Source organism: Hemitrygon akajei, chromosome 23 (genome assembly GCF_048418815.1).
Source record: "Hemitrygon akajei chromosome 23, sHemAka1.3, whole genome shotgun sequence".
Lineage (NCBI taxonomy): Eukaryota > Metazoa > Chordata > Chondrichthyes > Myliobatiformes > Dasyatidae > Hemitrygon > Hemitrygon akajei.
In genome coordinates, this window is record NC_133146.1 from 39,213,713 (window position 1) to 39,240,630 (window position 26,918).

At 40.7% G+C, this 26,918-nt stretch overlaps 1 protein-coding gene across 3 annotated transcripts in view; it reads left to right on the forward strand.

Annotated features, from left to right (window-relative positions):
• Positions 1 to 12,338: 12,338 nt before the first annotated feature.
• Positions 12,339 to 26,918, forward strand: part of LOC140715373 (myoferlin-like) — a 276,005-nt gene continuing 261,425 nt past the window's right edge. For 2 of the 3 annotated variants that reach the window (XM_073027462.1, XM_073027463.1), the window contains exons 1-2: positions 12,339 to 12,767; positions 26,713 to 26,768. In XM_073027462.1, the coding sequence (XP_072883563.1) occupies positions 12,662 to 12,767; positions 26,713 to 26,768 (162 nt within the window). In that variant the 5' untranslated portion in view covers positions 12,339 to 12,661. The remainder of the gene's footprint in view (positions 12,768 to 26,712; positions 26,769 to 26,918) is intronic. The other variant, XM_073027464.1, reaches the window with a different exon arrangement.

Below are 26,918 nucleotides of genomic sequence, written 5' to 3' on the forward strand. Positions count from 1 at the left end.
GCAAACAAACCCAGGATGTAAATGCCCTGAGGCTTTTTGCAGCACTGTATATTATAAACAAAAGTTAACAGGTACTTTAATAACATCATTTTCATGGCAGAAGTTTAAAAAAACCAACATTGGTGCATAATTAGCCACAATAAACTGCCTCTAATGTAGATGAGTGGCAGCATTTGAGGGGAAATTAGTGGCCGGTCGACGCCGATACACCCTTGATGGGTCAGCAGAAGGGTGTGTCTCCGAGTTGTGTGAGTAATTTAATAGCACAGCAAGGCTTGCCTCTCGAGTGAATTCCTGATCTGAGAACTTCAGTCAAGTGAAAGATTATTTTCATCTGATGTCTTTCATAAGCCACCCCAGGAGGCAAGCGTGAGCGTTATAATCAACCTTTCCAATGTGCGATTGGGGATACAGGCTTTCAGATACAGCGCTTCTCAGATGTGAGGCAGGTGTTGGCCAGTTTTATCTATTATCAGCAGCGGACGTGGATACCTATCGAAAAAAAACCCAGGCGCTACTGATATGGGACAGAGGCGAAATAAACCCTTTGACAAATTAAAGCCATCCATCCCCATGATACGACGAACCCACGGGCCACAAAAGCGCCTTACGTAATGAAGACCAGTGTACTTTTGGCATATCCACGACGGGAGGGTGGAAATAGATGCCCTTGCAGCCAGTCTCGAAAGGTTATTATTGTTAATTATGAAAAATCGTAGTTGCTGTTTTCACATCCTGCTTGCCACTCGCCTAATGAAGAAATCCAGTAAGATCTAGTGAAATCTGAAATTCTGTTGAGAACGCCCTGTGACCTGACTTTCGAACTTTGCTGTTAAGTGTATTCTGCCCGGCAGCCGCGATGCCATCGAGCTGAGGACAAAATACATTAAAGTGGACTAAAGTGTGATTAAAGTGGAAGCTGAAATATAAGTGAACTATTTATTTTTACAATCCAATGCAAGTGACTTGGAAGAAGTTGCTATATATTGTACTGTAATTGACGGGTGGTTTTTTAGGGCCAGGGGTTGCCAAACCTTAGTTACTGCATAGTACAGGACTGAGCACTGGTGTCTAAGCACAAGATTTCAATGCTTATATAGCAGGATTTTTTTAAATGGGTGAACCCCAGGTTAATTTGGTTGACCTAACCTTTGATTTAGGCTAAAGTAGACTCAGCCTGATCCACTTACAGTATCAGAGATTTTTATGCATTTGCATGATCTGTAGAGTTGTTGTCAGTTTCAGAGAGTAAATGTTGCCCTTTCATAGACCTGAAGGATTCTCCACATTATAAGTACTTTGCTTTTGTGGTAGAGAATTATTCTCATTACAAAATCCACCCTTTTCTGTATTTCATTTTAAACAATGAAATACCCTTCTATTTTTTTCATTGTCCCAGTGGAGAGAAATGTTACTTAATGAAATAAAGACTTGCAAAGAACATAGCTCTACCTTTGAATATTTATCACATTGTAATCACAACAAAAGTCTCAGAGGTTGTATTTGCTAAACTTACTTTGTTTGAGATGAATGAGTCACCCTTAAAACTTGTGTCAATGACACACTTGACTGAGAACCAGACACTCCAAATCCAGTCACTTTTTTTCCATTTCTTCACTGGGTGTTTTATTATTCTCTGGTCAGCCTCTCCCTGTGATTCAATTCATCTCGTGTATCTAACCAGCACTGGAGAGCCTAAAAGTTAGAAATAGTTGGAGGCATTGTACAAATATGGAATTCATATTTCTTTATTGTCTGCCATCAATGCTAGCATAATTACAAAGAGCAAGAAGTAGCTGCATTATGAAAACAAATGACGCAGCAGCTTTAGAAAGGGCGGAATTAACATTTCAAATAAAGGATAGGGGCAATCATGTGGGAGGTGGATAATATGGACCAAGATGGGCAGGAAGGGATATAGGAGAGAAATACAGGAAAGATGCCAGTTTGGAACTGAGTCTCAGAGAGTACTTGAAAGTTTACTCTGTCAGACTAGATTGAATTGAATTGAATGATCTTTATTGTCATTGTATATAGGTACAATGAAACTCTGGCTTCCTCTCAAGCAATCAAACAAAGCAGTAGATAAAAACAAGACAGTAATAGAAAAACAGTATTAAATAGATAAGTAGCCGAAAATAAGTTACAGCAGCACCAGAATGTCACAGTAATGCACAAAGTGCCGTTAGTGCAAGTATTTGAGTCCTTGTGTGTGCTCACAGTTTCAGTCACTGTTCTGTGGGAGTGGTGTGATGGAGGCCACAGCTCTGGGGTAGAAGCTGTTCCTCAGTCTATTTGTTCTGGCTTTTAGTGTCCTGAACCTTTTGCAGGTCAAACAGGGAGTTGCCGGGGTGAGTGGTGTCTCTGATTGCTGTATAGGTTTATTATTGTCACATGTACTGAGGTACAGTGAAAAGCTTGCCCTGCATACTGTTCATACAGATCAATTCATTACACAGTGCACTGAGGTAAAACAATAAAGTGTAACAGCTACAGTGCAGATAAACAATAAGGTGTAAGATCATAACGAAGTAGATTGTGAGGTCAAAAGTCCATTTAGTCATCCTAGAGAGTCTGATAATACCCTGTCCATAAGCCTTGTGGTTTGTGCTTTCTGCCTGACGGGAGAGATAAAAAGAGAGAATGTCCAGAGTGGGTGGGGTCTTTACTTATGCTGGCTGAGCGAGTGAGACCATGGAGAGGAGTCTGGTTTCTGTGATGTGCTGAGTTGTGTCCACAGTTCCCTGTGATTGTGACTGGAGACTGGAGAAGGTTAATGGCAGAGGCGTAGAGACAGCTGCATGCAGATTAGAATTCTATAGCAGTTGTTGGAGGCAAAGATGGAGGAAATCTGGGGAACAGTTTGTTGCTGAAAAAACCCCCCAGAAATCATATTCCTGATATAGTGAGCAGTTTGGGCAGAAAATAGGGCACCTTCATGTTGCTTTATTCTGTCAATCTAAATCTGAGAGAGTGTGGCTAATCTATTTGTTTGCACTATTGTTTCAAAGCTGAACTGAGTGTGGAGATGAGGGCTGTATCACAGAAAGAGGGATGGGTTTAATTGGGATCTGGGGCAACAATATTGGGGGCTGAGCAGATTAATATTTGCAGAAATATCATGGTAATTAGAGGGTGCAAAGCTGGACAGTTAGGATTTTGGAGAAACACACAAGATTCTGGAGGAACTCAGTGGGTCAGGCGGTATCTATGGAAGGAAACAACAGTTGATGTTTTGGGTCAAGACCCTTCCTCTGGACTGAAAATAAAAGTGGTCAGTATAAAAGGGTGGAGGGAAGGGATGGAAGAAGAGCTAGCAAGTGATAGGTGAGATAGAATAATAGGCAGATGGGGTGGGGAGAGTGGGATTTTGCAGGAATTAGGATTTAGGGTACTGACGAAAATTCATCTAATTGAAACATTAGCAATCAATTATAAATAAATTCTTATGTGGCTTCTTCTGATGCACAGTTGTTTCTGCTCTTATTCTACTTTCACCATCAGATGGGAGTGCTTCAATCTATTGTTTTTAATTCCTAATTTCTGAAGAACATGAGTATATTTTGGTCTGTGCTGAGAATTCTTTCATATTTCACCTCCTAGGGAACGGGAAGGACCATTCAAAGATACAGGACGGATCATGAGCTTGGAGGCAGGGGTTGTGAGTAAGGTGATACATGAGTATTTTGCACCAGTATTTACCAAGGAGAAGGACATGGAGGATAGGCAGATACGTTTCAAAGGTACATTTTAATGTCAGAGAAATGTATGCAATATACATTCTGAAATGCTTTTTTTTTGCAAGCATCCACGAAAAGAGAGGAGTGCCCCCAAAGAATTAGTGACAGTTAAATGTTAGAACCCCAAAGTACCCCCCCAGATCCCCTCCCTCCCGTGCGTAAACATCAGCAAGGAACACCAGCAAAAAATAGCATCGGCGCCCGCCACCGAGCGCTCCATCATGAGCAAGGCAACAGCAAAGACACAGACTTGCAGTACTCCAAAGACTACATTGTTCACCAGGCATTCGACATACCGCAGTCTCAGTCAGTCTCTCTCTCTCTCTCTCTAATAAGGGAGAAAGAGGTGTCTCCATCTTCCATTTCCCACAATACACCAGTCTTCTGCTTGGGCACCTACCTTCGATCGCCCCCCCCCCCCCCCCATCTCCAGAGCCATGAAAACTCAGTCCTCCAAAGATGAGCAGAGCTCTTAGGCCAAGCCCTTGGTGTGCTGAACAACGGCCAGTTATGAAACCCCAAGAGCAGGTCCCATTTCTGCAAAGAACCGTAGTCAGCGTGTAACTCCAGGTCAGAGTTTTCAAAAGAACCCTGAAAGGGAAAAAAATAGAGATATTAAAGTTGGTAAAGCTGATAAAGGTTGGTAAAGATATTAAAGCTGTTTCCAAAGATGCAAGCAAAGGAGTTGTCGTTAGGCGCCATCGTCCTCCTAACCGCCAGCCAAGTAAGGCTGCACCTGGAGTATTGCATTCAATAATGCAAAGTATTGCATTGCAGTAATGGTTGCCCCATTATCAGAAGGATGTCAAGACTTTAGAGAGAGTGTAGAAGATGCTTACCAGGATGTTATCTGGATTAGAGGACATGTGCTATAAGCTGAGGATGGACAAATTGGTTTTGTTTTCTTTGGACCAGAAAAGGCAGAGGAGAGATCCGAATAAAGATTTATAGGATTATGAGAGTCATAAATGCAGTACACAGCCGATATCCTTTTCCCAGGGTTGAAATATCTAATCCCAGAGGGCATTCAATTAAGGTAAGAGGGTAAGTTGAAAAGAGAAAAGTTAAACACAGCAAAAAAAGTTAAACACTGGTGGGTGCCTGGAATCCTTTTCCCTACCACTCTTGTAAGACTCACCAATCTATAGTTTCCAGGATTATCCCTATTTCCCCCTTTGAATATTGAAGCAACATTGGCTACTGCCATTCCTCAGAGACATCGCCTGTGGCTAGAGAAGACATGAAGATATTGGTCATGGCCCCAGCAATCTCATCCTTCACCTCTCCCAATGTTCTGGAGTAGTGGTGGAGGCAAGTACAAAGGAGGTTTTAGATAGGCACATGAATGTGTAGGAAATGGAAGGATACAGGATGAATGTTGTGAAAGCAGAAGGGATTAGCTTAGTTGAGCATTATATTATTGATTAAATTAATTCAATACAATATTGTGGACCAAAGGGCCTTTTCCTGTGCTATACCGTTCCATGTTCTATGTTCTCAGCATTCTAAATTTGCATCATTCTTAAAGACAACTCTGTTACAGTTCCTACTTCAGTAGAAATTAACGTCTTATTTTATGTTGTGTTTTATTTAGAAAGCCTATTTTTTTTCCAAAAAAGTGTTAGGAATATCCAACACCGAATGTTTTTATCCAATTTCTCCGGGTGCTTCACACTTTCAAATGTTATGAGTGATGAACAGACCTGATGGACAATGGGGTGCAGAGTTAACCACCCCCCCCCACCCCCCGTTGAGAACTACAAACTATTGCTGTTGTTATGCTGGTCATGAGAGTAAGATAAAGCCCAGGCAAGAACATCTGCTACAGATAAGAGGGGGAGAGAGACTGTTGATTTACTGTATTATGACTCTTCCTGGATTATTTACCTTCTACTACAAGGACTTACTTTGCTCGTTAACATTCCTCAGGAGACAGCAAGAGTGGCCTGATTTGATGGACACGGTCATTCAGAGTTGATGGATAGCTGAGACCCCGTGAGTGGGGATAAAAGACAGGTCTGGGGAGACACCCTTCAGACACACCAGTGGACACTGATTGAGTGTTGGGAACCCACAGAAAGGTGGGGGCTTCGAAGACCGAACCAGGAGATCAGTCAGTAAAGCTCACAGTGTTACAGCAGGACTGGTGGGGACTTGTGTGTGTGTCCACTCATGCCAGAGTGACGAGTCCATCACAGAAGAACGGTCTAGCTGAAGACCAGAGGGGTTATAACTGAATGACCACAACGATACGACGGATTAAGAAATCAACGGAAGGTTTGGCTGCTGTAGCTGTTACATCTCGCTCGCTCTCTCTCTCTCTCCAATGATTTCAATACAACAACCATAACTACTTCAGCATTTATGAACTGAACTCTATACTTTCTTATGACAATTCATTTACCCCTAGACATCGATAGAGCTTGTTTATTATTATTCCCACACTTTTAGGTTTATTGTTGCTAACTTGTGTTATATGCATATTTGCATTATTGATATTGTTTTGCTTATTTTACTAATAAACTCTTTTGAAAATAGTACCACCAGACTCCAACGGATTCTTCTTTCTCTGCTGGTCAGACACCCAGTTACGGGGTACATAACACAAATTATTAGAATCGTTAAGTGCTTCTTCCCTAATCCTGAAACACACAGGGTGCCTCCCAATATGTACTTTTGCATTTTGTCAAGTAGCTCCAACTGTCAGATAAGCCCACAGATTTTCTGCAAGATAGATATAGTAACATCTTCATTTTGTTGACTGCTGTGCTAATTAATCTTAAAAGGCAATGAGGTGATGAGACAAAAATATTGCATTTCATCACTGTTGGTTTAGTTAAGCCATAGAACCAGAAAACTTTCAACTGCGCTCAATGTGTTTGCTTTCAAATTTGAAAACTTATTCACTTCTCTATGCATTTAAATAAGAAGCCAAGCCAAATAATTCAAGTATATAATGTATTGTGTTTCAATTTAGATATAAGTATAGTTAACAGTTTCTTTTCAATTTCAGAGGGTTGTAATTCAAAACTATTATTGGTAATTAAATGTTCAAAAGTGAGAGCATTACAATCAACGAAATGACCTGAAACTTCCAGAGCTTGCTAACTTTCAGAACTGATAACATTATTAAAATTGCTTCACATAACTGCAAGTGTTAACTGTAAGGCAGCACTCATGATACAAGATTGCAGTATTACTGCCCCTCAAGCAACTAAACTATTGCAAGCATAACTTTTAACAATAGTTATCTACTCAATAAATATTATTGATATTCAAAGCCTGAAAAATACCTGATAGTACAACGCTTTAATTTTTTTCTGAAGGTGATTTCCTTGAAAAAATACAAGATTTTTACAGGGCTTGACAGAATAGATACCAGTTTCATGTTTCTCCTGGATGAAATGTTTGGAACCAGTGGTCACAGTCTTAAAAAAAACTACTCTGTTGTTCAGGACAGCAATAAAAATAAATTTTTCCCAGAAGGTAGTGAATTGATTCCGTATCAAGAAAGCTGTGGATGTTTAGTTGCTGAGCAGCAATCAATTGATTTTCTGATTTATGAATCAAAATAAGGTAAAAGATTGCACTTGATTTTTTTTTGAATGGCAGAGCAGATATGACGGGGAAAATCCTGTTCCTGCTTATATTTCAATGAGAAGACATTATGTATTTATGTTTCTGTTTTAATGAGAGGACTTTTGAGAAAACACAGCAAATCCAGAAATTTAAAAAATAAACACAATTTTTTTTCACACAAAATGCTGGCGGAACACAGCAGGCCAGGTCTTGGCCCGAAACATCGACAGTGCTTCTCCCTATAGATGCTGCCTGGCCTGCTGTGTTCCTCCAGCATCTGCAGATTTCCTCGTGTTTACAATTTTTTATCACTTTCTTATCAATACACTTCATTTAGGATTGTCTCTGAATCAACAGAAAACTTACCTTATATAGTATCTCAATATGCAAATAATGTATTATGTAGAGCATATGCAGGAGTCCATAAGTAATCATATCATCACCCTCATGCAAAGCAGAAGAGGAAGAGGAAAGAGATCATAAATTGTTGCCTTATCACACTATTAAATTAAAATTCTAAGATTATGTCAAGGCTATTTCCAGTAGAATCAAGTCCTTTCTTGTGCAAGTGACCTACCTGGATCAATCATCGGTCCCTCAAGGAGAAGTTACTGCAGAAAATTATCTTTGTCAGATGATCCAGAATACACTCATATTGCAATTCATCAACCACCCTGTGAGGTAAACCATATGCGTGTTAAAAGAGAGGCATACTATCTTTTAGTATCAGGTTACTATCGATGCAATGCTCCTCAGACAGGATGAAGAGGTCAATACTCCCCAATGCCATTAGGCTTTACAATTCAACCGCCAGGACTTAAGAACTTTTTAAAAGCTATTATTAATGCTTTTTGAGATAGTGATTTAGATGCATATCATATTTTTTTACTGAGTTAAGTATTGTATGTAATTAGTTTTGCTACAACAAGTGTATGGGACATTGGAAAAAAAAGTTGAATTTCCCCATGGGGATGAATAAAGTATCTATCTATCTATCTATCTATCTATCTATCTAACTTCCCAAGTGCAACCAGATGCCCCCAACTAGTAGGTAATTCCTTAAGACTCCCAAAATATGACAAGAAAGGTCCCCATTTCGAATAGAACATTTTCACAGACCCCCTCAAAGTGAATTTAATCTTTTCTAATTTTAGAATAAACATTACGTCCTCTAACCATAGTGTCGGGGGTATGGCTGTGAAATGTCCGTACTTGTATTTGTGAATTGTTGTATTGTAAATACTTTAGCCACCATGGTATGTTCAGGGAGGGAGGGTGAGGGGAGGTTTGTTTAGGGGTAAGTTATAAAAGCAAAATGGAGGAAAATGTAATCCATTATGTATTCTGTATTGTGTCATTCCTTCAATAAAAATATTTTTAAAAGATAATTATTTTTGACTGCAAGTCAATCAGGCAATGATCTGCACAGATTGTCCTGGAGGATATGTCCTGGAAGAAGTGGGGATGTTTGCAGATGATTGCACCATGTTCTGCACCATTCATGACTCCTCAGGTAGTGAAGCAGTTCATACCCAAATGCAGCAGGACCTGGACAATATCTGGCCACACAAGTGCCAGGCAATGACCATCTCCAACAGAGAGACTCGACCATTGTCCCTTAACATTCAATAACATCACCATCACTGAATCCCCTACTGTCAATATTGTGCGGGTTACCATTGATAGGAAACTGAACTGGTCTAACCATATAAACACTGTGGCTACCACAGCAGGTCAAAGGCTAGGAATCTTGCAGCATTTAACTCACCTCCTGACACCACTCCCAAAACCTGACCACCATCTACAAGGCTCAGATCAGGAGTGTAATGGAATTCTTGCCACTCACCTGGATGTGTGCAGCTCCATCAGCACGTAAGAAGCTCGACACCATCCAGTACAAGGCAGCCAACTTGATTGGTACCCCTTCCACAAGCATCCAATCCCTCCACCATCAACAAACTACTACAAGATGCACTCCAACAGCATCCAAGATGCACTCCAAGTTAAGGCAGCACCTTCCAGATCCACGACCCCTACCATGTAGAAGGACGAGAGCAGCAGGTACCTGGGAACACCACCACTTGGAAATACCCCTCCAAGTCACTCACCATCCTGACCTGGAAACATGTCACCGTTCCTTCATTGTCGCTGGGTCAAAATCCTGGAATTCCCTCTCTAACAGCACTGTGGGTGTACCTACACCTCAGGGACTGCAACGGTTCAAGAAGGCAGCTCATCACCACCTTCTCAAGGGCAACTAGGGATGGGCAATAAATGCTGGCTTAGCTGGTGTTGTGTATGTGGCCTGGTTACACAACAGTGCTATTAATAAAAATTCTGGAGACAGGAACTAAGTTTCATGGTCCTTTACTGGTAGAGTCCAAACTTTAACACACATATATACAGATCCATACACACCTAATAGCGCATGCAATGATGTGTTACTACAACATGAAGTAGTCCTTTATTGTAATGTAGGCTATATGGTACACTCCTCCCCTTTTATTTTAATAGTGCATCAACTGTTTTTTTTACTGGGGCGCTATGCTAAACAAATATGTTTACCCTTAACGTACAAACGCCTACCATTTGTTTACAAATTTTAACAAAGTAACTTAATAATATCAACTTACAATAAGCCTTTTTTTAACTTTTGGTTTAAGACCCATTTATAAATCAAGTCTCTGTGGGGGGGGGGGGGGGTCTTCTCTAGATTGTACGGCACTGAAGCAAGTAAATCTTCACTCTATTGTCTGGAATAGATTAAACAATCCACAAATTGGCAGGTTCCAGCCATAAAGAATAGTCACCTCCATCTTGCAAGGATGATGAAAGCAAAGTGAAATCCGTGAAAAGGAGAATATTATTCTTAAAAATATGTACGATCATCAAAACTGAAATGGCATTGGAAGGTGTCCTCAAATAGCGTGTTCTTCAGTCTGTCAATAGACTTGTTTGTTTTAATATGGATTTCCATATAAATGTCATGAAAAGTTGACCTCTGAGCATAGGGAGTTAAGAAGATGTACGCCTCCAACTAGGCAGCAGATCGTCTCCGTATAATGAAGACTCCTCTGTGCAGCTGTCCTGGATATGTACGCATTTTTGTGCTATCACTTGTCTTCCTTACCTATATCTCATTTGTTCCAACTGAACTAATTACACAGGCAATCTTAGTATTCTCCTTAGATTCCAAATAGATAGCCTGATCTTTATGATACCATCTCTTATCATAATATAACTTTCCATCTTCTATTCACGCTTCATATCTTTGTGCTGGTAATTCAGTAGGAGTGCTGGGAAGATGCTCAGGAGAAGACAGAGATGCTGGTCTTTTCAGAGATTTATGCTTATTGAAAGTTTGCAGATCTTCCATTATCTGTTCATCTGTTAACAAGTAATTTAACCGCGCAGGTGCAGGTTTTCATCTTTTATCTGTAATTGGAGCAGAGTCATTTGGTCTCCTCCTTAGTTTCCTAGTCATTATTGGCTTTACCTCCATAGAATCTCCTGTGAGTTCCATTGTTAGCTGCTCATTCTCAATCATCTTTTTTCTTTTCTTCTAACTCAATCTTTTTAACTTCAAATTCCTTCACTGCTGATTTCTCTTTAATATAATTACTTTCCACTTGTTATGTCTCCAGCTGCAGAAAAAGCTCTGCATTTCGTATTCTTTCTTTGTATTGATGATCTAGTTTCTTCATCCTTTTCTGTTAGTCCTGCAAAGTGCCTTCCTATAACTGCTGTAGCTGTCTTTTGAGAGATGTCAATTTCTCCTGGTACATCTGCTCTTTTACTTCCAGGTAGTCTTCATCATCCTGCTTATTGGCAATATCTGTCTCATTTGCATCCTCTGTATCCCATCCTCATCGCCAATTTGTTGTGTATGTGGCCTGGTTACACAACAATGCTATTAATAAAAACGCTGGAGATGGGATCGAAGTTTCATGGTCCTTTACTGGTAAAGTCCGAATTTTAACACACATATATACAGATCCATACGCACCTAATAGTGCATGCTACAACGTGAAGTAGTCCCTTATTATAATGTAGGCTATTCGGTACAGCTGGCAATGCACATATCCTGTAAATGAATAAATAAATAAAGTGGGATCCTGCCAGATGTTTCTCTGTGGAGACAGCCAATATCATTCGATGGCATTGTTCATCACCAGATGTCTCAAGTGTCAAGGTTCTGATACCAATAACATATTCAGGGGTGTGGTCACGTGTGCCTATCACTGGTCTCCATTTACCAAAGGACAGGTCTCCCTTTACTAATCACACATTGTGCTCTTGTTGATATTGTATTGTAAATGTGATTGAATTTGATGATATCCTTGAAATAGGGAATGAAGTCAATGCAATGACCCCCATTGTATAACTATATTTTATTTTAAAAAGTATATTTTTAGAAAAGTGAGGGAAACACACACCTCTACCTCAAAATATAACACAATAGGGCCCCAACCAGAATAGGGAATTTCTTTTGGCAATGGGCATTCCTGTCTTCACAAGCAATAATTATTGTCGTAAATGAAAATGTATAAATGTCCGTAATTTTTTTTTGCAAGAAGTACTGCTGCTAGTTTATTCCTTGATGTAATTGGTCAGGATCACTGCCATTCATCTGTTTCCTCCCTCTGAACAGAAATAGTAACAGGAGAGTTGAAACTGTACACCTGCAAAACCCATAGCATTTTACAATAAACATGATTTCATAGAAACAAGGTTCTTTTTTTTAATCACACTGTGGTTTTGCGCAGTATGAAATTGATTTATGACCTGATTAAGGTTCATGATATGCATGGGCGTGTCTAACTCTTTTCTAACAACAATATTAATATTAAACGGCTGTCTGTCGTGTGCTGACCACTACCACGATTTCCCTTAACAGGTTAAGGCGTAATTTAAAAAAAAGCTTAGTTATTGACTATACTAATAATTGGCAGAGTTTATGGCCAGCGGCAGGATTACAACAGCGAGTTATCAAGACATTCATTCAACAGCTGTGACGCTTGAACAAGTTAACTAAGGCTTTCCCGAGGCACATCCATGAATTTTCCACTGGTTCTGAGAAGTTTCCTTTTGCTTATGCGCTACGTGGCAACGCTTTTTGCAGCTCGCGTTCCGCGGCGTGTTTTTCGGTGTCAGCCCTTGTGTAGGTGGCGCAGGTAACAGGCTTCCAGGTATGGTAACCAATCCGCCTCAACCTATATATACATCTCTCATCAAAGCTCTCATTACTAGCCTATGAATCATTTCCCCTTCCACCACTGGGGAGTTGGTAGATGCATTGACGATGTCAGGCTGAACCCGCTCCTTGCACACATTCGTGCTTGATGTTTGGGAATGTCAAAATGCTTCGTTTAATAGTGGAATCAGCCAGTAATCTTCCATCATCGACATTTGGAACGCCCGACCCGATAGTATCGATCACTTTTAAAGGTAAGATTTTTTTAAACTATGTTCCAGAAATACCCCAACATTAACTGCACGACCGTCAGACGTTGTTGGAGGAATTCGATTAATACTTTTATTAATTCAGTTCCTAAAAGGAATTTTCTTTTAATTCGGCGATTGTTTGAAGTTGCCGATGGGTGTGTGAATGCGCCGCTTCTCTGCCCAAACTTCTGAGCAGTGGGGAGGGTATATCGTTATTTGTAATAAAATCCTAATTAAACTCCGTCCTGTCGCCGGTACTTGCCTCTTTCTTTCCCTGCCCACACGCAACTTCCTAATTCGTGAATTCATTTAAAATTTTCATTTCTGCCTTTTTAAGGCGTGGTCGCTTGCTAACATAGGAAAGCTAAATTTGGGAAACCATTTTAAGGAATATCTCACGTCGCATGTTCCCGTATTTCATCCTAAATAGTTTGGGAAATAATCAGTTTAACATGTTAAAACTGATTTCTACAACTTTTTTAATACTAACTCCAAAGCTCTTTATTCTTCAATTGGGTTAACATTTCTTTTACTTTAGTAGGAGGGATATACACATACAAGCCAACTTCCTCGTTGACTGGAAATGTTTAATGTTCTTTAAGTGTCATTGTAGACATTGTATATTGAACCACAAGTACGTCATCTATATCAAAACATAAAACAAATAGTTTTCTTGCATAGTTTGTTCTAAGTTCTAAGTTCCTCCTATTCATTGGGCTAGTTATCAACAGATTATTTCTTTCTCCCCTCCCCTATTTGTGTAAACAAGCAGGAATTCTCCAGAACTATCCTAATGTTTATGCTTATAAAGTGGAGATAAAAAATAATCTTTAAAGGGAAAACATGGGTGACACCTTTCTATTTGCTGGCTTATTGAGTTAGCAAAATGGCCAAGCTTATAAGGAAAGGAGAGAGAAATAATCACAAGCATTAAATAAACTGGAAGTGCTGGAAATCAGAAACAAGAACAAGAAATTCTGGAAGTACTTAACAGGTCTCACAGCAAACAGCTTCAACTCCACTGGCTAACTCTTGATCAAAGGTGTAGCTGTGGAAAAGGTAGAAGTTACATTGGTCCAGTTTTATTTGAATTGTGGGATGACTCCACCCTCGGATACTCCCAATAGATTGACAACTATATTGAAACTGCTTCCTGTCCCCATGTATAATTAGGTTTGCAGCTAATTTTCACCCTTTTCCTTACTTTCATGTGATACATCTGATTTCTCTTTCAGTTTTTTTTGTCACTGTCTCTGGATGTGATGAAAAACATTTGAGCGCCTGACCTATTTTGACCATCCCCCTCTGCCTCTTGGAAGAAGGATTCATTCAGTTCTCCTAGTTCCTTGCCTCTGTTGTATTTTCTCTGAAGATTTCTACACAATTCCCTTGGCACTCATGGCCAAAGGCCTCCACTGCATTTCATCTATCTTCTGCATCTCTACTCTCTCCCCCACTCTTCGACAAAGGAAAGACAGAGTTTCTCCGATCTCATCCTCTGCCATACCAGACTCTGAATTCAATAGATCGTAGAACAGTACAGAAACAAGATGTTTATCCCATGATGTCTACACCAAACACAATGTTCAAATTAATTAAATCTCTTCCACATGCATATGTCCGTCCATTCATATTCATGTGCCTATCTAACAGCCTGACAGGCTGCATCACTGCCTGGTATGGGAGTTGTACCTCCCTTAATCACAGGACTCTACAGAGAGTGGTGCGGACAGCCCAGTGCATTTGTATTTGTGATCTTCCCATGATTCAGGACATTTACAAGGACAGGTGTGTAAAAAGGGCCCATAAGATTTTTTGAACCCAAACCACCCCAACCACAATCTATTCCAGCTGCCACTATCGAGGAAGTGGTATCGCAGCATACAAGCCAGGACCAACAGGCTCCGGGGACAGCTTCTTCCACCAGGCCATCAGACTGATGAACTCACACTGACTTGAATGTACTCTATATTACATTGACAGTTCTATTTATTATAAATTACTATGATTGCACATTGCACATTTAGATGGAGACAGAATGTAAAGATTTTTATTCCTCATGTATGTGAAGGATGTAAAAAATAAAGTCAATTCAATTCTTAAACACGACCAGAGTATTTGTTCCTGGCACCTACCACTCTCCATGCTTTTTTAATTGCTCCACACATTTCCTTTATGACTCCCCTTTTTACCTTAAGTGTGTGTCCTTTTGTACTTGAGGAGAAGCCTGGTAATCCTCTCCTGCACTTCAACATCCTTCTTGTCATGTGATCAAAGTATAGGTAAAATGTGTTATCAAAGTACACGTTATGAAATACTACCTCAAGATTCATTTTCTTGCAGGTATTAATTACACTAAATGTGCAGCTAACAAAAATTCTATAATTTTTCATAATTTCTGCCATCTTCGGTATTCCTCATCGTTTTGTGTATTTTGAAGGGACTGTTCTCTTCCCTGGACTATTCTTCAATCTCACCAGTCACTTTCTGCTCTGTGCACTTCCCATGCAACCACAGCAAATGTGAAACTGCCCTTGTATTTCCCTTCCACCATCCAGGACTGGAACAGCCTTTACATGTGGGAAAAGAAGCAAAGATTTACTTGCACTTCTGCCAGTCTAGTGAATTGCATTTGAAGTTAGCAATGTGATCTACACAGTGTTGAAGAAAATGAGTAGCTGGGGTAACTCCTTGGTAGAGCAGCTACATTCAGACCACAGATGATCAATAGCTTCCTTTTACTAGTCACTTGGATTTTCCATCCCGCTCTCAAGTTGACCTATGTGTCTCTGGTCTCCATCATTGTAATGAGGAGTTCGAATGCAAGCTTGAGGAAAGGGACCTAGACTTCTATCTGAGCACGTGTACAGAACACTGCACTGATACTGAATTCTACAACTTATGATGACCTCCTTTCTCTTTCTATATTAGAACAGACTTTGTTGTAAGTCTTCTGTCTGTGATTTTAACTTAATTTCTATTTTGTTTTACTTTGCCTCTCCATTAGAGCACTGTAGCCTATTATTTGCAATGCATCATATTTCCTGCCATTCTTCAATTGCCCATAAAATAACTTGTTCCCATGGCAACCCTGGCTATAACGCATCGCAGATATTCCATCTGCAATGTTTTGTAACTCAAACATAAAACAAAAGAAATTCGGTTCTGGAAAGGTTGCTGGGAGAAAGCAGGAGAATGGGGTTGAGAGGGAAATGGATCAGCCATGATGAAATGGCGGAGCACACTCAATGAGCCGAATAGCCTAACTCTGCTCCTATGTCTTAGGAAAAATGAGAGCCAAGTGAAGGTGCACACGTCTCATGTTGTAGTGTCATGATGTATGCAATTTGTGCATTTTTACATACAACACATAATAAATTATTTAAATGAACAAGACTGCTTAAACAAACAATATATTTAGACTTACTCAAATACTACAGAAATATTAAATACATAATACTCCTCCCTGCTAAGCTATAAATGCCAACTCAATAGAGAGTACATCTCAAATATACACATCATATACTTGACAATGCAGCTACTGTATATAGACATCTGCAGCATAGTAAGTTTTAACTTGGCCCGTTTGGGCCTAGAGATTTAATCGCTGTGGAAGATTTCTTACTTTTGTGGGATAACATCTTTCCTGACAAGGGAGGTTACTCTGCTTGGCAGGTGAGACTTGTGGCTGTGAAACAATCTCAGCTTCTGAGGCCTCCTCCTCCTCAGTATATCTGAATTAGCAAATTTCTTGAGAAATTGGGTCTCGTTTATCCTCTTCCATTTCCAAAGCACTTATGTCATCCCCCCGTTTCACTTTTTCTTCTTTCGAAGATGTGCATCTTGATCTTGGGAAGGTGCATATAGTTCACTGGAGTATTCTCTTATTAATCCTTCTGTTACTCCCTTCACAAACTGATCTCTCGTCTTGGTTTCCTCATCCACAATATCATTTGACAAATTCTCTGTTTTCGTATCTCCTTTAACTCTTTCTTTTTGGCTTACCATTCATCTTGCTGGGCTTTGGTCTTTGCATCTAGTTTTACAAGCAGCTTGTTGTATCTCATTTGAAGTTCATGCATTAACATTAATGCTTGCAGTGTAGATTGTAGTTCTTTATATCCACAGAAGCTGAATGCCTGCAATTTTCCTAACACTCCTTGAGCTCTCTTCCTGCTTAAAACCTAGCCACATTTAACAAGTGACTGTCTGATTAATACATTAGAAGCTTTCTCAGATATGTTGCCTACAAAAACTGTTGTTGACCACTCCTTTGGTCTCTCTGACATGCTCTTTGTATGTGTCCTACTTCATTGCATTTTCTGTAAGTTTTGCCTTGAAACCTACATTGGCCTGGTGTACGAGAGCCCCTGCCACAACGATAACACAATTTGTTCAGCCAAATAGGCTTCAATCTAGATGCTACAATTTTGTTCTTGCTCACATTCATTCCCAACTGCAACTCAGTGGCATCTCTATCTGCTGTTTCCATTGAAACAGCAATTTCAACTGCTCTTTTCAATGTAAATTGTGCTTCAGTTAGAAGGTGTTTTTGAACACTTTCTTGTAAGATTCCAGAAATTAAACATTCTCTCTGTGCATCATTAAGCCCATTACCAAACTGACAATGCTCAGATAAGTTCAGTTCAGCCATATTCTTCTTTGGTTGTCCATTGGAATCCGATGATGACGTCCACTCCTTTAACAGTGAGATCTTTGATTATTCAGTCCTATCCTGGACCTACAAGTTCTATTGCAGGTGGGACATGTATATGCGGTAGTGATGGCAATCATGGCTGCATTTCTCCTGGCTCTCTTCTGCTGTCTTCTGGTTGTTCTTTCCATTTCCAGAATACAAACTCCCTCCCTACACAGCTGTTGCCAAGTGATATGGTCAGCAGCAACATCCTCCAGGTCCTCAGGTCTGATCTTGCACTTCCTTGAAGCATTCTTCATCTGATCATTATAGCGCTGCTTCTGCCCTCCAGCTAGGTGTCAACCATGATGTTCTGGCCGTACAATACTCTGCGGGATAGCTGACATGGGGGCATCCTTATCATGTGCCCCAGCCACTGCAGCTGATGCTGGGTGATCATGGCCTCAATACTTCTGCAGTTGGTCTTTACAAGTATTTCAGTGTGAGGCACTCACTCACGCCAATTAATTCCCAGGATGCACTGAAGGCAGCTTATGTGGAAGCACTCAAAGGACTTGATGTGACGGCTGCAGGCTAGCCAAGCTTCACAGCTATAAAAGAGCTATAGTTCAGCCATATACGCTGAAATAGACTCCCCTTTCTTAATCGTAGATCAACAATGTTTTCAGTTCTAAATGTTCCTGGATTGCTTTCACAATATCAGGAAAACTCATTTCTGCTGATTTGGTTAGAGCGGCCATATTCTTAAGCAAACTATATGCTTTTAAATTCAGTGAATTCAGTAAAATGGTACTTGTTTCTCATTGGTTATTCCATTTCTTTTAAAGTGTTGCTCAATCCATTCTGTGTATAATTTCCAGTTATCTGTTGTGTCATGGAATGTGTCAATCTTTCCAATGTAGCCAGCCAATTCTGCTTTTTTAATTATTGTTGTCATTTGGTATCCACTGATGATGAACTTGTGAATTCTTCCATTTTCTGCCTTTTTTTGAAACTTGATCATGTCTTTTTTAAAAAAAATTTGAATGTTCCCCTGCAATTCCATTGGTAGTTAATCATCTTGGGTTCATTTTTAAAAACACCTCACTGTCACTGTTATGTATAGTAATGCCAACCATAACACTAATTGAAAGGAAAAATAGGAGATGCCAGTCTTAGTTTGCTTTTTTTTACTTTAAGCAAGGCATGCATGTATCGTGTGGTAGCATCATGATGTTTGCAATTCATGTATTTTTTACATATAACCTGCAATGAATTACTTAAATGAACGAGAATACTTAATCAGACAATATATTTACAATATTACTCAAGTATTTCCTAAATATTCAATACACAACACCATCCTTTACCACAGTCGAAACTCTTCTCAACAACTTTCCTAGTTCCGACAAAGGGTCTTCCAACTGAAACATTTGACTTGATTTTGCTTTCCACAGATGCTGCCTAACCTACTTTTCAGCATTGTGACTTTGTTTCAGAAAACCCCAAGATCCTTCTGATATTCAGTATTTTGGTTGTTCCCACATCATGTTCATTTTATGGGCTTGTATTTATATCTTCTAATTTCCTTGGTGTTCAAGAAAATAACTCATCCTGGCCTTGGCTACAGCCATCCAAATGAGATGGGACTAAAATTTGCAACCTCTCACAAGAGGGTATTTTTGTCCTCTCCAAGGCTTATCTTAAAATTATGTTCCCTGATTTTGGAATCTAGAGCAGGGGTTCCCAACCTGGTGCCCATAGACCCCTTGCTCAATGGTATTGGTCCTGGCATAAAAAAGTTTGAGAACCCTTGACGTAGAGGAGCAGCCAGCAAATAATGATCCTTCTTTCAAAATCATGTATGCTTGAGCAAGAAAACATATTGCTGATATATTATCTGGCGTGCTGAGTTAAATGGCCTCCGTCTGGAGTGTAGCAATTGGGATCAGTGCCCCGTGCAATAAGATTAACTTCTCAGTTGGATATTTATTACTGTTCAGTTACCTCCTGGTAGATTTTTCTGAGGTTGTGAGGTGATAATTATTTGTGAAGTGGGGTGCCGTGCACAATCATAATCGATTGAAAATGGACGTGGGAGCACGAAGGAACATCGGGAAATCTCCAGGAAGACCTTCTTCGTTGCTGCTGCTGCTGTGAGGTCCAGGACTCTGCTGGGAAGAACAGGCCCCCAGTCCTCGGGGTCGCGTTGCCGATGGCCGTTGGCAGGGCCATCTTAATACGCTCGGCAGAGGATGGTGCTCGGAGAAGCTGTGCCAGAGGGGATGGTTGTCGGCTCGGAGGTTCGACGGACTCGAAGGCCGCTGCGGTCAGGTTGCTGTTGGTGTGTGCTGCGTCGGCGAGGCTGGTTTCGACGGAGCTTTCATAGTGTGCTGTGTCTGCGAGGCTGAGTCCGGCGGCGCCATGGAAATCCATAGCGGGGGCATTCCCTTCTGCCGCCGGCATGGGATGGTGAGTCTGTCAGGACCCTGGGGACTTGTGGAAACTGTGTGATGATTTCTTTTGAACTTATAGTCCTTTAACATCTTTGGACTATTTTCACTGTACCCATGGTCTTTTTTTTCAATTATGCTATTGGTTGCACTGTTGTAACTATATGTTGTAACTATGTGGTTTTGTGCAGGTCTTGTAGCTTTAGTTTTTGATCTTGTTTGTCTGGTGGATTTGGAGCTCCTTTCTGGGGAACACGCTCAGACAGTAGCGCGATATTAATACGCAGCAGCTTCTCCGGACTCTGGATTGGGGATTGCCAAACGTTATGTGGATTTTCTGGTGGTGTCTGTTTTGTCATATGCTTTTGTGATATCATTCTGGAGGAACGTTGTCTCATTTTTTTAACTGCATTGCATTTGTGGTTTCTAAATGACAATATATTGAATCTGAATCTGATAAGGGGATCTGGATTGCCTGTGATATCTGTATGGTTTTTGGGCCAAATGGAGAGCAGCCAGCTGAGAATGCAAAAGGAGCAAGTGCTCTTAAAACTTACCGTACCAAGGAGTGAATATCATAAAAAGAAATGACAAAATAAAACATTCCACAGATCTTGTTTTGAATAAATATAACTGTGACATTCACACTTTTCTGCTCTCTGTTCAGAATTATTCTTCAGATTGTTTGTGGGGGGGAGGTGGAGGAGCTTGAGGCTTGGTGCCAGGCAAATGACCTCTTCTTCAATGTCAGTTCGATAAAGGAGGTGGTTATCGATGTCAGGAGATTTGCACCTCTCACACCCCTCTTTATATTGGTGGTACAGCAGTGGAACCAGCAAGCAGTTTCAAACTCCTGGGAGTGCGCATCTCCCACAACCTCTCATGGTCCCAAAACGCATTATACACAATCAGGAAAGCTCACCGATGCATCTACTTGCCAAGGAGGCTGAAGAGAGTTGGACGATGTGTGTCTACGCTCGTGTCATTCTACAGAAATGCAGTAGCAAGCACCCTAACAAGCTGTATCACTGCATGGTACAGAAACTGCACTGTGGAGGACAGTAAGGCATTACAACAGGTAGTTAAAGCTACCCGATGCATCATCGGCACCAGTCCATCCACCAGCTAATAAGTATACACAGAAAGGTGCTGGAAAAGGGCCCGTAACATGAAAGATCCTACTCTCCCTGTCCATGGGCTGTTGTCCCATTCCCATCAGGGAGGAGGATACACAGCACACCACGCTAACACCACCAGACTCAAAAACAGTTACTTTCATGAAGCAGTGAGGATAATCAACACCTCCACCCCTCCACACCCCAACCACCACTACTTCATCATTTTCTGTCAGTTACCTTATGTCAGATCAGAAACTGGTTTAATAACAAAATATAAGTATCAAATATATATGTTTGATATTTATTTCTTAAATCATTGAATGTGTGCCTTCAGGCTTCTATACCTGTTTCTTGATGGTAGCAATGACTCGGGTGATGGGGGTCTTTAATGATGGATGTTGCCTTTTTGAGCCATCGCTCCTTGAAGATGTCCTAGATACTATGGACGCTAGAGCCTATGGTGGAGCTGACTACGTTTACAACTCTCTGCAGCTTATTTCGCCCCTGTGCAGTAGCAACTCTTCCTCATGCCAAAAGGTGATGCAGCCAGTGGGAATGCTCATCACAGTACATCTGTAGAAATTTGTGAGTGTCTTCGATGGCGTACCAAATCTCCTCAAACTCCTCATGAAATGTAGCCGTTGTTGTGCCTCAAGAACTGGTGTGTGTTCCCTCATTTAACCCTTTCTGATGTCCACAATCAGTTTTCTGTTCTTTACTGATGTTGAGTGCAAGGTTGTTCCTGCAACACCATGCAACTAGCTGATATATTTCACTCCTATAGACTCTCTTGTCACCATCTGAAATTCTACCAACAGTAGATGTAGCATCAGCAAATTTATGGATGGTATTTGAGCTGTGCCAAGCCGCAGAGTCATGGGTGTAGAGGGCTAAGTGCACATCTCTGAGGTGCACTACTGTTGATTGTCAGCGAGGTGGAGATGTACAGACACACCTGTGCCTAGTGTCACTTTAAGTGACATACAATCAATCTATTTGTTGTTGTTCATTTCCGCACCTTGTGCCTTGCCATTTCTTTAGCATTTTTGTCCATTATTTTTATGAGACCATATTGCTAACTCGATGCTCAACCCATCACAGATGTAAAGCGTGCAAGGAGCTGGCTGGATTCGAACCCAGAACCACTCGCCTCATGGTCTAATGCGGATGCCACTACACCTCTGGCCAACACGCAATCAATAATATAAGCTACCTTATGCATTTATATTTTTTTATTATCATTGTGCTCTTTATCTTAGTGAGGTTTTTTTTGTGCTGCATCAGATCCGGAGTAACAATTATTTTGTACTCCTTTACACTTGTGTATGGGAAATGACATTAAACAATCTTGATCCTTGTGTTTAATTTATCATTAATTACTACTTCAAAGTTTAAATCATGAGAGCCTGTGACCTCCTTTAGAATGTAATATATTGAACAATAATTATTGGGATTTCCCTTCCTAATATTTACAACAACAAACCTTGCATTATGATATGTATTGCATACATCTTTCATTTTAAGCCTGTGCTGTAAACATGAAGATACAAAGTTTGGGAATCAAAGTCATTGATGTAATCCCTGGAAAAGGGATACATACCCTGTCTGTTAGATATCTCTTCCCGGTTTTACAGTCTCAAGATATCTGCTCAGTATTTGGAACAATGTTTGTCTATCAGTTTGTAGTCCAGCCCCATTCAAAGTTGTCCATAACTGATTTTGAAATGTATTATTAATAGTAAAATTGCATTTTTCCTACTGCAAAATTGAATGTTTATAATTCTTGACTAGCATGAAATTAAATTTCAGGCAAATTGATAGAAAAGTAATTTTTCACTGCTTTTTTTTTAAAACAAATTACAAATGAGCAAATTTAGTCTGTCACTGACACAATATTTGAACGTAGAAATTATTATTTAAGAATGCTAATGCAATACAAATGTTGGTCAAACTTTTTCTCTCTGTTTCAATAAAGGCTTTATTTGATGGATGAGCCTGTTAATATTTGCAGTGAGTGGGTTAGGGGTGAAGAAACCAGTCAACATTCCTGAAGTTTTAAGTAGATTTCCATTTGGTTCTGAACAAGGCCTAGTTCCCTGTCTATTCCATTCAAAAGCCAGACTTTTCTTTGCTCTGTTTATTTTCCCTTCAACAGCCCCCACCCCCTGCCAGTACGTACGTGTGTGTGTGTGTGTGTGTGTCTGTGTGTGTGTGTGTGTCTCACCACTGACATTGTGACCTACAATATACTTTCTGCTAACTGACAAATTGATTTTAGTCCCTCTTTTTTTTTTAGTCAAGTCAGCTCTGAAGATTGCGCAGAGAATTCTGCCTACAGTGTAGTGCCTTGAGGGGTAACTGATTGATCATGAGATTCTGGGTTTTTTTTTGTTAGACTCTATCACGTCTTTGTTTCTAAGTATAATAAGGATGACATTTTGTATTAGACCATAAGACTTAGGAGCATAATTAAGCCATTCAGCCCATCGAATCTGCTCCATTGTATTTCACATAACTACAGCATTATTCATGGATAGTTGGAAATTGCATGGAGCATTGGACATTTCAGGTTTGGCTCTGCAGACGGAATGGTTTGGAAATGATTTGCCTGCACATTAACTATTTAAAAAAGAACAAATTGGAATTAATTCAGTAAATTGTGCATGGTGGAATTGATTTTTTTTAAATAGTTGAGAATTTACTGGGATGAAAGTTCCTATAGAAAAACTTCAATGTTTGCTCTTATCTTGTTTGCTCTTCTGCTTCTACAAACATCCTGATGGTAATTTATCCAGCTAATAAGTTCTCATTATTGTAAATAGGCGTATTTGCAGATGCATCAAGTCTTGTGAATCAACATGTACTGCAATTTAAATAAAAACACAAAATGCTGGCAGAACTCAGCAGGCCAGACAGCATCTATGGGAGGAGGTAGTGATGATGTTTCGGGCCGAAACCCAGGAGGTAGGGCTGGGGGGAGATTATAGTGAGGGGGAAAAAAGAGAGAGAAAGAGAACCAGATTGAAATAATAGATAGGGATGGGGGTATCCACCGACGTCTACTACAAACCTACTAACTCTCACAGCTACCTAGATTATTCCTCCTCCCACCCTGTCTCCTGCAAAAATGCTATCCCTTTCTCTCAATTCCTCCGCCTCTGCCGCATCTGCTCTCAGGACGAGGCCTTTCATTCTAGGACAAAGGAGATGTCTTCCCTTTTTAAAGAAAGGGGCTTCCCTTCGTCCACTATCAACTCTGCCCTCCATCGCGTCTCCCGTATTTCACGCACCTCTGCCCTCACCCCATCCCCCCGCCAGCCCACCAGGGATAGAGTCCCCCTGGTCCTCACCTATCACCCTACCAGCCTACAGATCCAACGTATAATCCTCCTTAACTTCTGCCATCTCCTACGGGATCCCACCACCAGCCACATCTTCCCCTCTCCCCGACTCCCTCTGGGCACTCATCCCTGCAAACGGAAGAAGTGCTACACCTGCCCCCACACTTCTTCCCTCACCACCATCCCAGGCCCCCAACAGTCCTTTCAGGTGAGGCACCACTTCACCTGTGAGTCAGCTGGGGTGATATACTGTATCCAGTGCTCCCGATGTGGCCATTTATACACTGGGGAGACCTGCCACAGACTGGGAGACCGTTTTGCCAAACATTGGCACTCAGTCCTCCAGCAGTGGCAGGATCTCCCTGTGGCCACACACTTCAGTTCAACAGACCACTCCCACTCCGACATGTCTGTCCATGGCCTCCTCTACCGTCAAGATGAGGCCGCGCGCAGGTCGATGGAGCAATACCTCATCTCCCACCTGGGTAGCCTCCTACCTGCCGGCATGAACATCCAACTCACAGACCTCCGTTGATACCCCTGCCCCCTCCTTACCCCCATCCCTATCTATTATTTCAGTCTGGTACTCTTTCTCTTTTTTTCCCCCTCACTATAATCTCCCCCCAGCCCTACCTTTCTTTCTCTTTTATTTCCCATAATTCTCCACCTTCCTCCTAGCCCATTTCCCTCCAACCTATCACTTCCCAGCTCTCTACTTTATCCCTCCCCCCACTTCTTATTCCCCCCACCCCCCCGACCATCCCATGTTACTTCACTCCTGATGAAGGGTTTCGGCCTGAAACGTTGTCACTACCTCCTCCCATAGATGCTGTCTGGCCTGCTGAGTTCTGCCAGCATTTTGTGCTTTTACAAATTATTTCTAGTTTGGTTTTGGTACAATTTTCTTTAAGAGACATGAGTATCCGAGGAAATATTAAAGGATACAATTAAAATTCTACTTGGAGGAACATAAAGAACGACAGGTCTCTTCACCCCCTAATGTAGAATGTGGTGAATCAGTGGAATTCGTTGCCACAGAGACCACCTCCAAGTATATTTGAGTCCTTGATTAGTTGAGGGTTTTGGGGAGAAGGCAAGAAAATGGAGTGGGGGTTGAAATAATCAGCCATGATTGAATGGCAGAAGAGACTTGAAGGGCTGATTCTGCTCCTGTATTTTACGGTCTTGTAAGAAGACATTCATTTTCTAAATTGCTAATGTGCTGGTTGAAGATTTTTTGTGATGTACATGATGATGGAAACTAGAAATAGGAATTAATTATTTTGATTTGCACCTGCTCGATCACCCAGACAAATCACAACTGATCCATTAATTCCCCTGAATTTGTCATCTGGGAGTAAGTGTCGAGCAGATAAGCTGTCATTTCTGTTTCAGAACAGGTTGCTAGGGAATGACTAACGTTAAGAACTCCTCTCTTTAGATAGATAGATAGATACTTTGTTCATCCCCATGGGGAAATTCAACTTTTTTTCCCATACACTTGTTGTAGCAAAACTAATTACATACAATACTCAACTCAGTAAAAAATATGATATGCATCTAAATCACTATCTCAAAAAGCATTAATAATAGCTTTAAAAAGTTCTGGCGGTAGAATTGTAAAGCCTAATGGCATTGGGGAGTATTGACCTCTTCATCCTGTCTGAGGAGCATTGCATCGATAGTAACCTGTCGCTGAAACTGCTTCTCTGTCTCTGGATGGTGCTATGTAGAGGATGTTCAGAGTTATCCATAATTGACCGTAGCCTACTCAGCGCCCTTCGCTCAGCTACCGATGTTAAACTCTCCAGTACTTTGCCCACGACAGAGCCCGCCTTCCTTACCAGCTTATTAAGACGTGAGGCGTCCCTCTTCTTAATGCTTCCTCCCCAACACGCCACCACAAAGAAGAGGGCACTCTCCACAACTGACCTATAGAACATCTTCAGCATCTCACTACAGACATTGAATGACGCCAACCTTCTTAGGAAGTACAGTCGACTCTGTGCCTTCCTGCACAAGGCATCTGTGTTGGCAGTCCAGTCTAGCTTCTCGTCTAACTGTACTCCCAGATACTTGTAGGTCTTAACCTGCTCCACACATTCTCCTTTAATGATCACTGGCTCCATATGAGGCCTAGATCTTTAGCAGATGCTGAGTGCTTGAAATGGTTTAATATGGACATTACTTGACATTATTAATTTATTAGTACCTAAAATAATTGATTATTGCTTTATTTCTCCACTCAAAAACAAATGTATACCAGAATTATTCTACTTTGGCTTGAAAATTAGGTAGTCAAATCATCTGGTAAATTGTGGGTCATATATAATGCTTTTTAATGTGGTTTTTTTTCTTTGCATTTCAATACCTTATAAATGTAATATTTAACTATTTCAGATGAAAAGAAGAAAACCAGGTCAATTAATAATGAATTGAATCCTGTGTGGAACGAGGTGAGATTCCTTCGACAAAGATGTATTCTTAAATTTGAAACCTGTTTAAAGCAACGTCAGATTTTGTCACTTTGGAAACTATAGTCTGCATTTTGGAACTCACTAAGTATTGCATAGCTACAGTTTTATAAATTTCCAATCTGTGTGAAT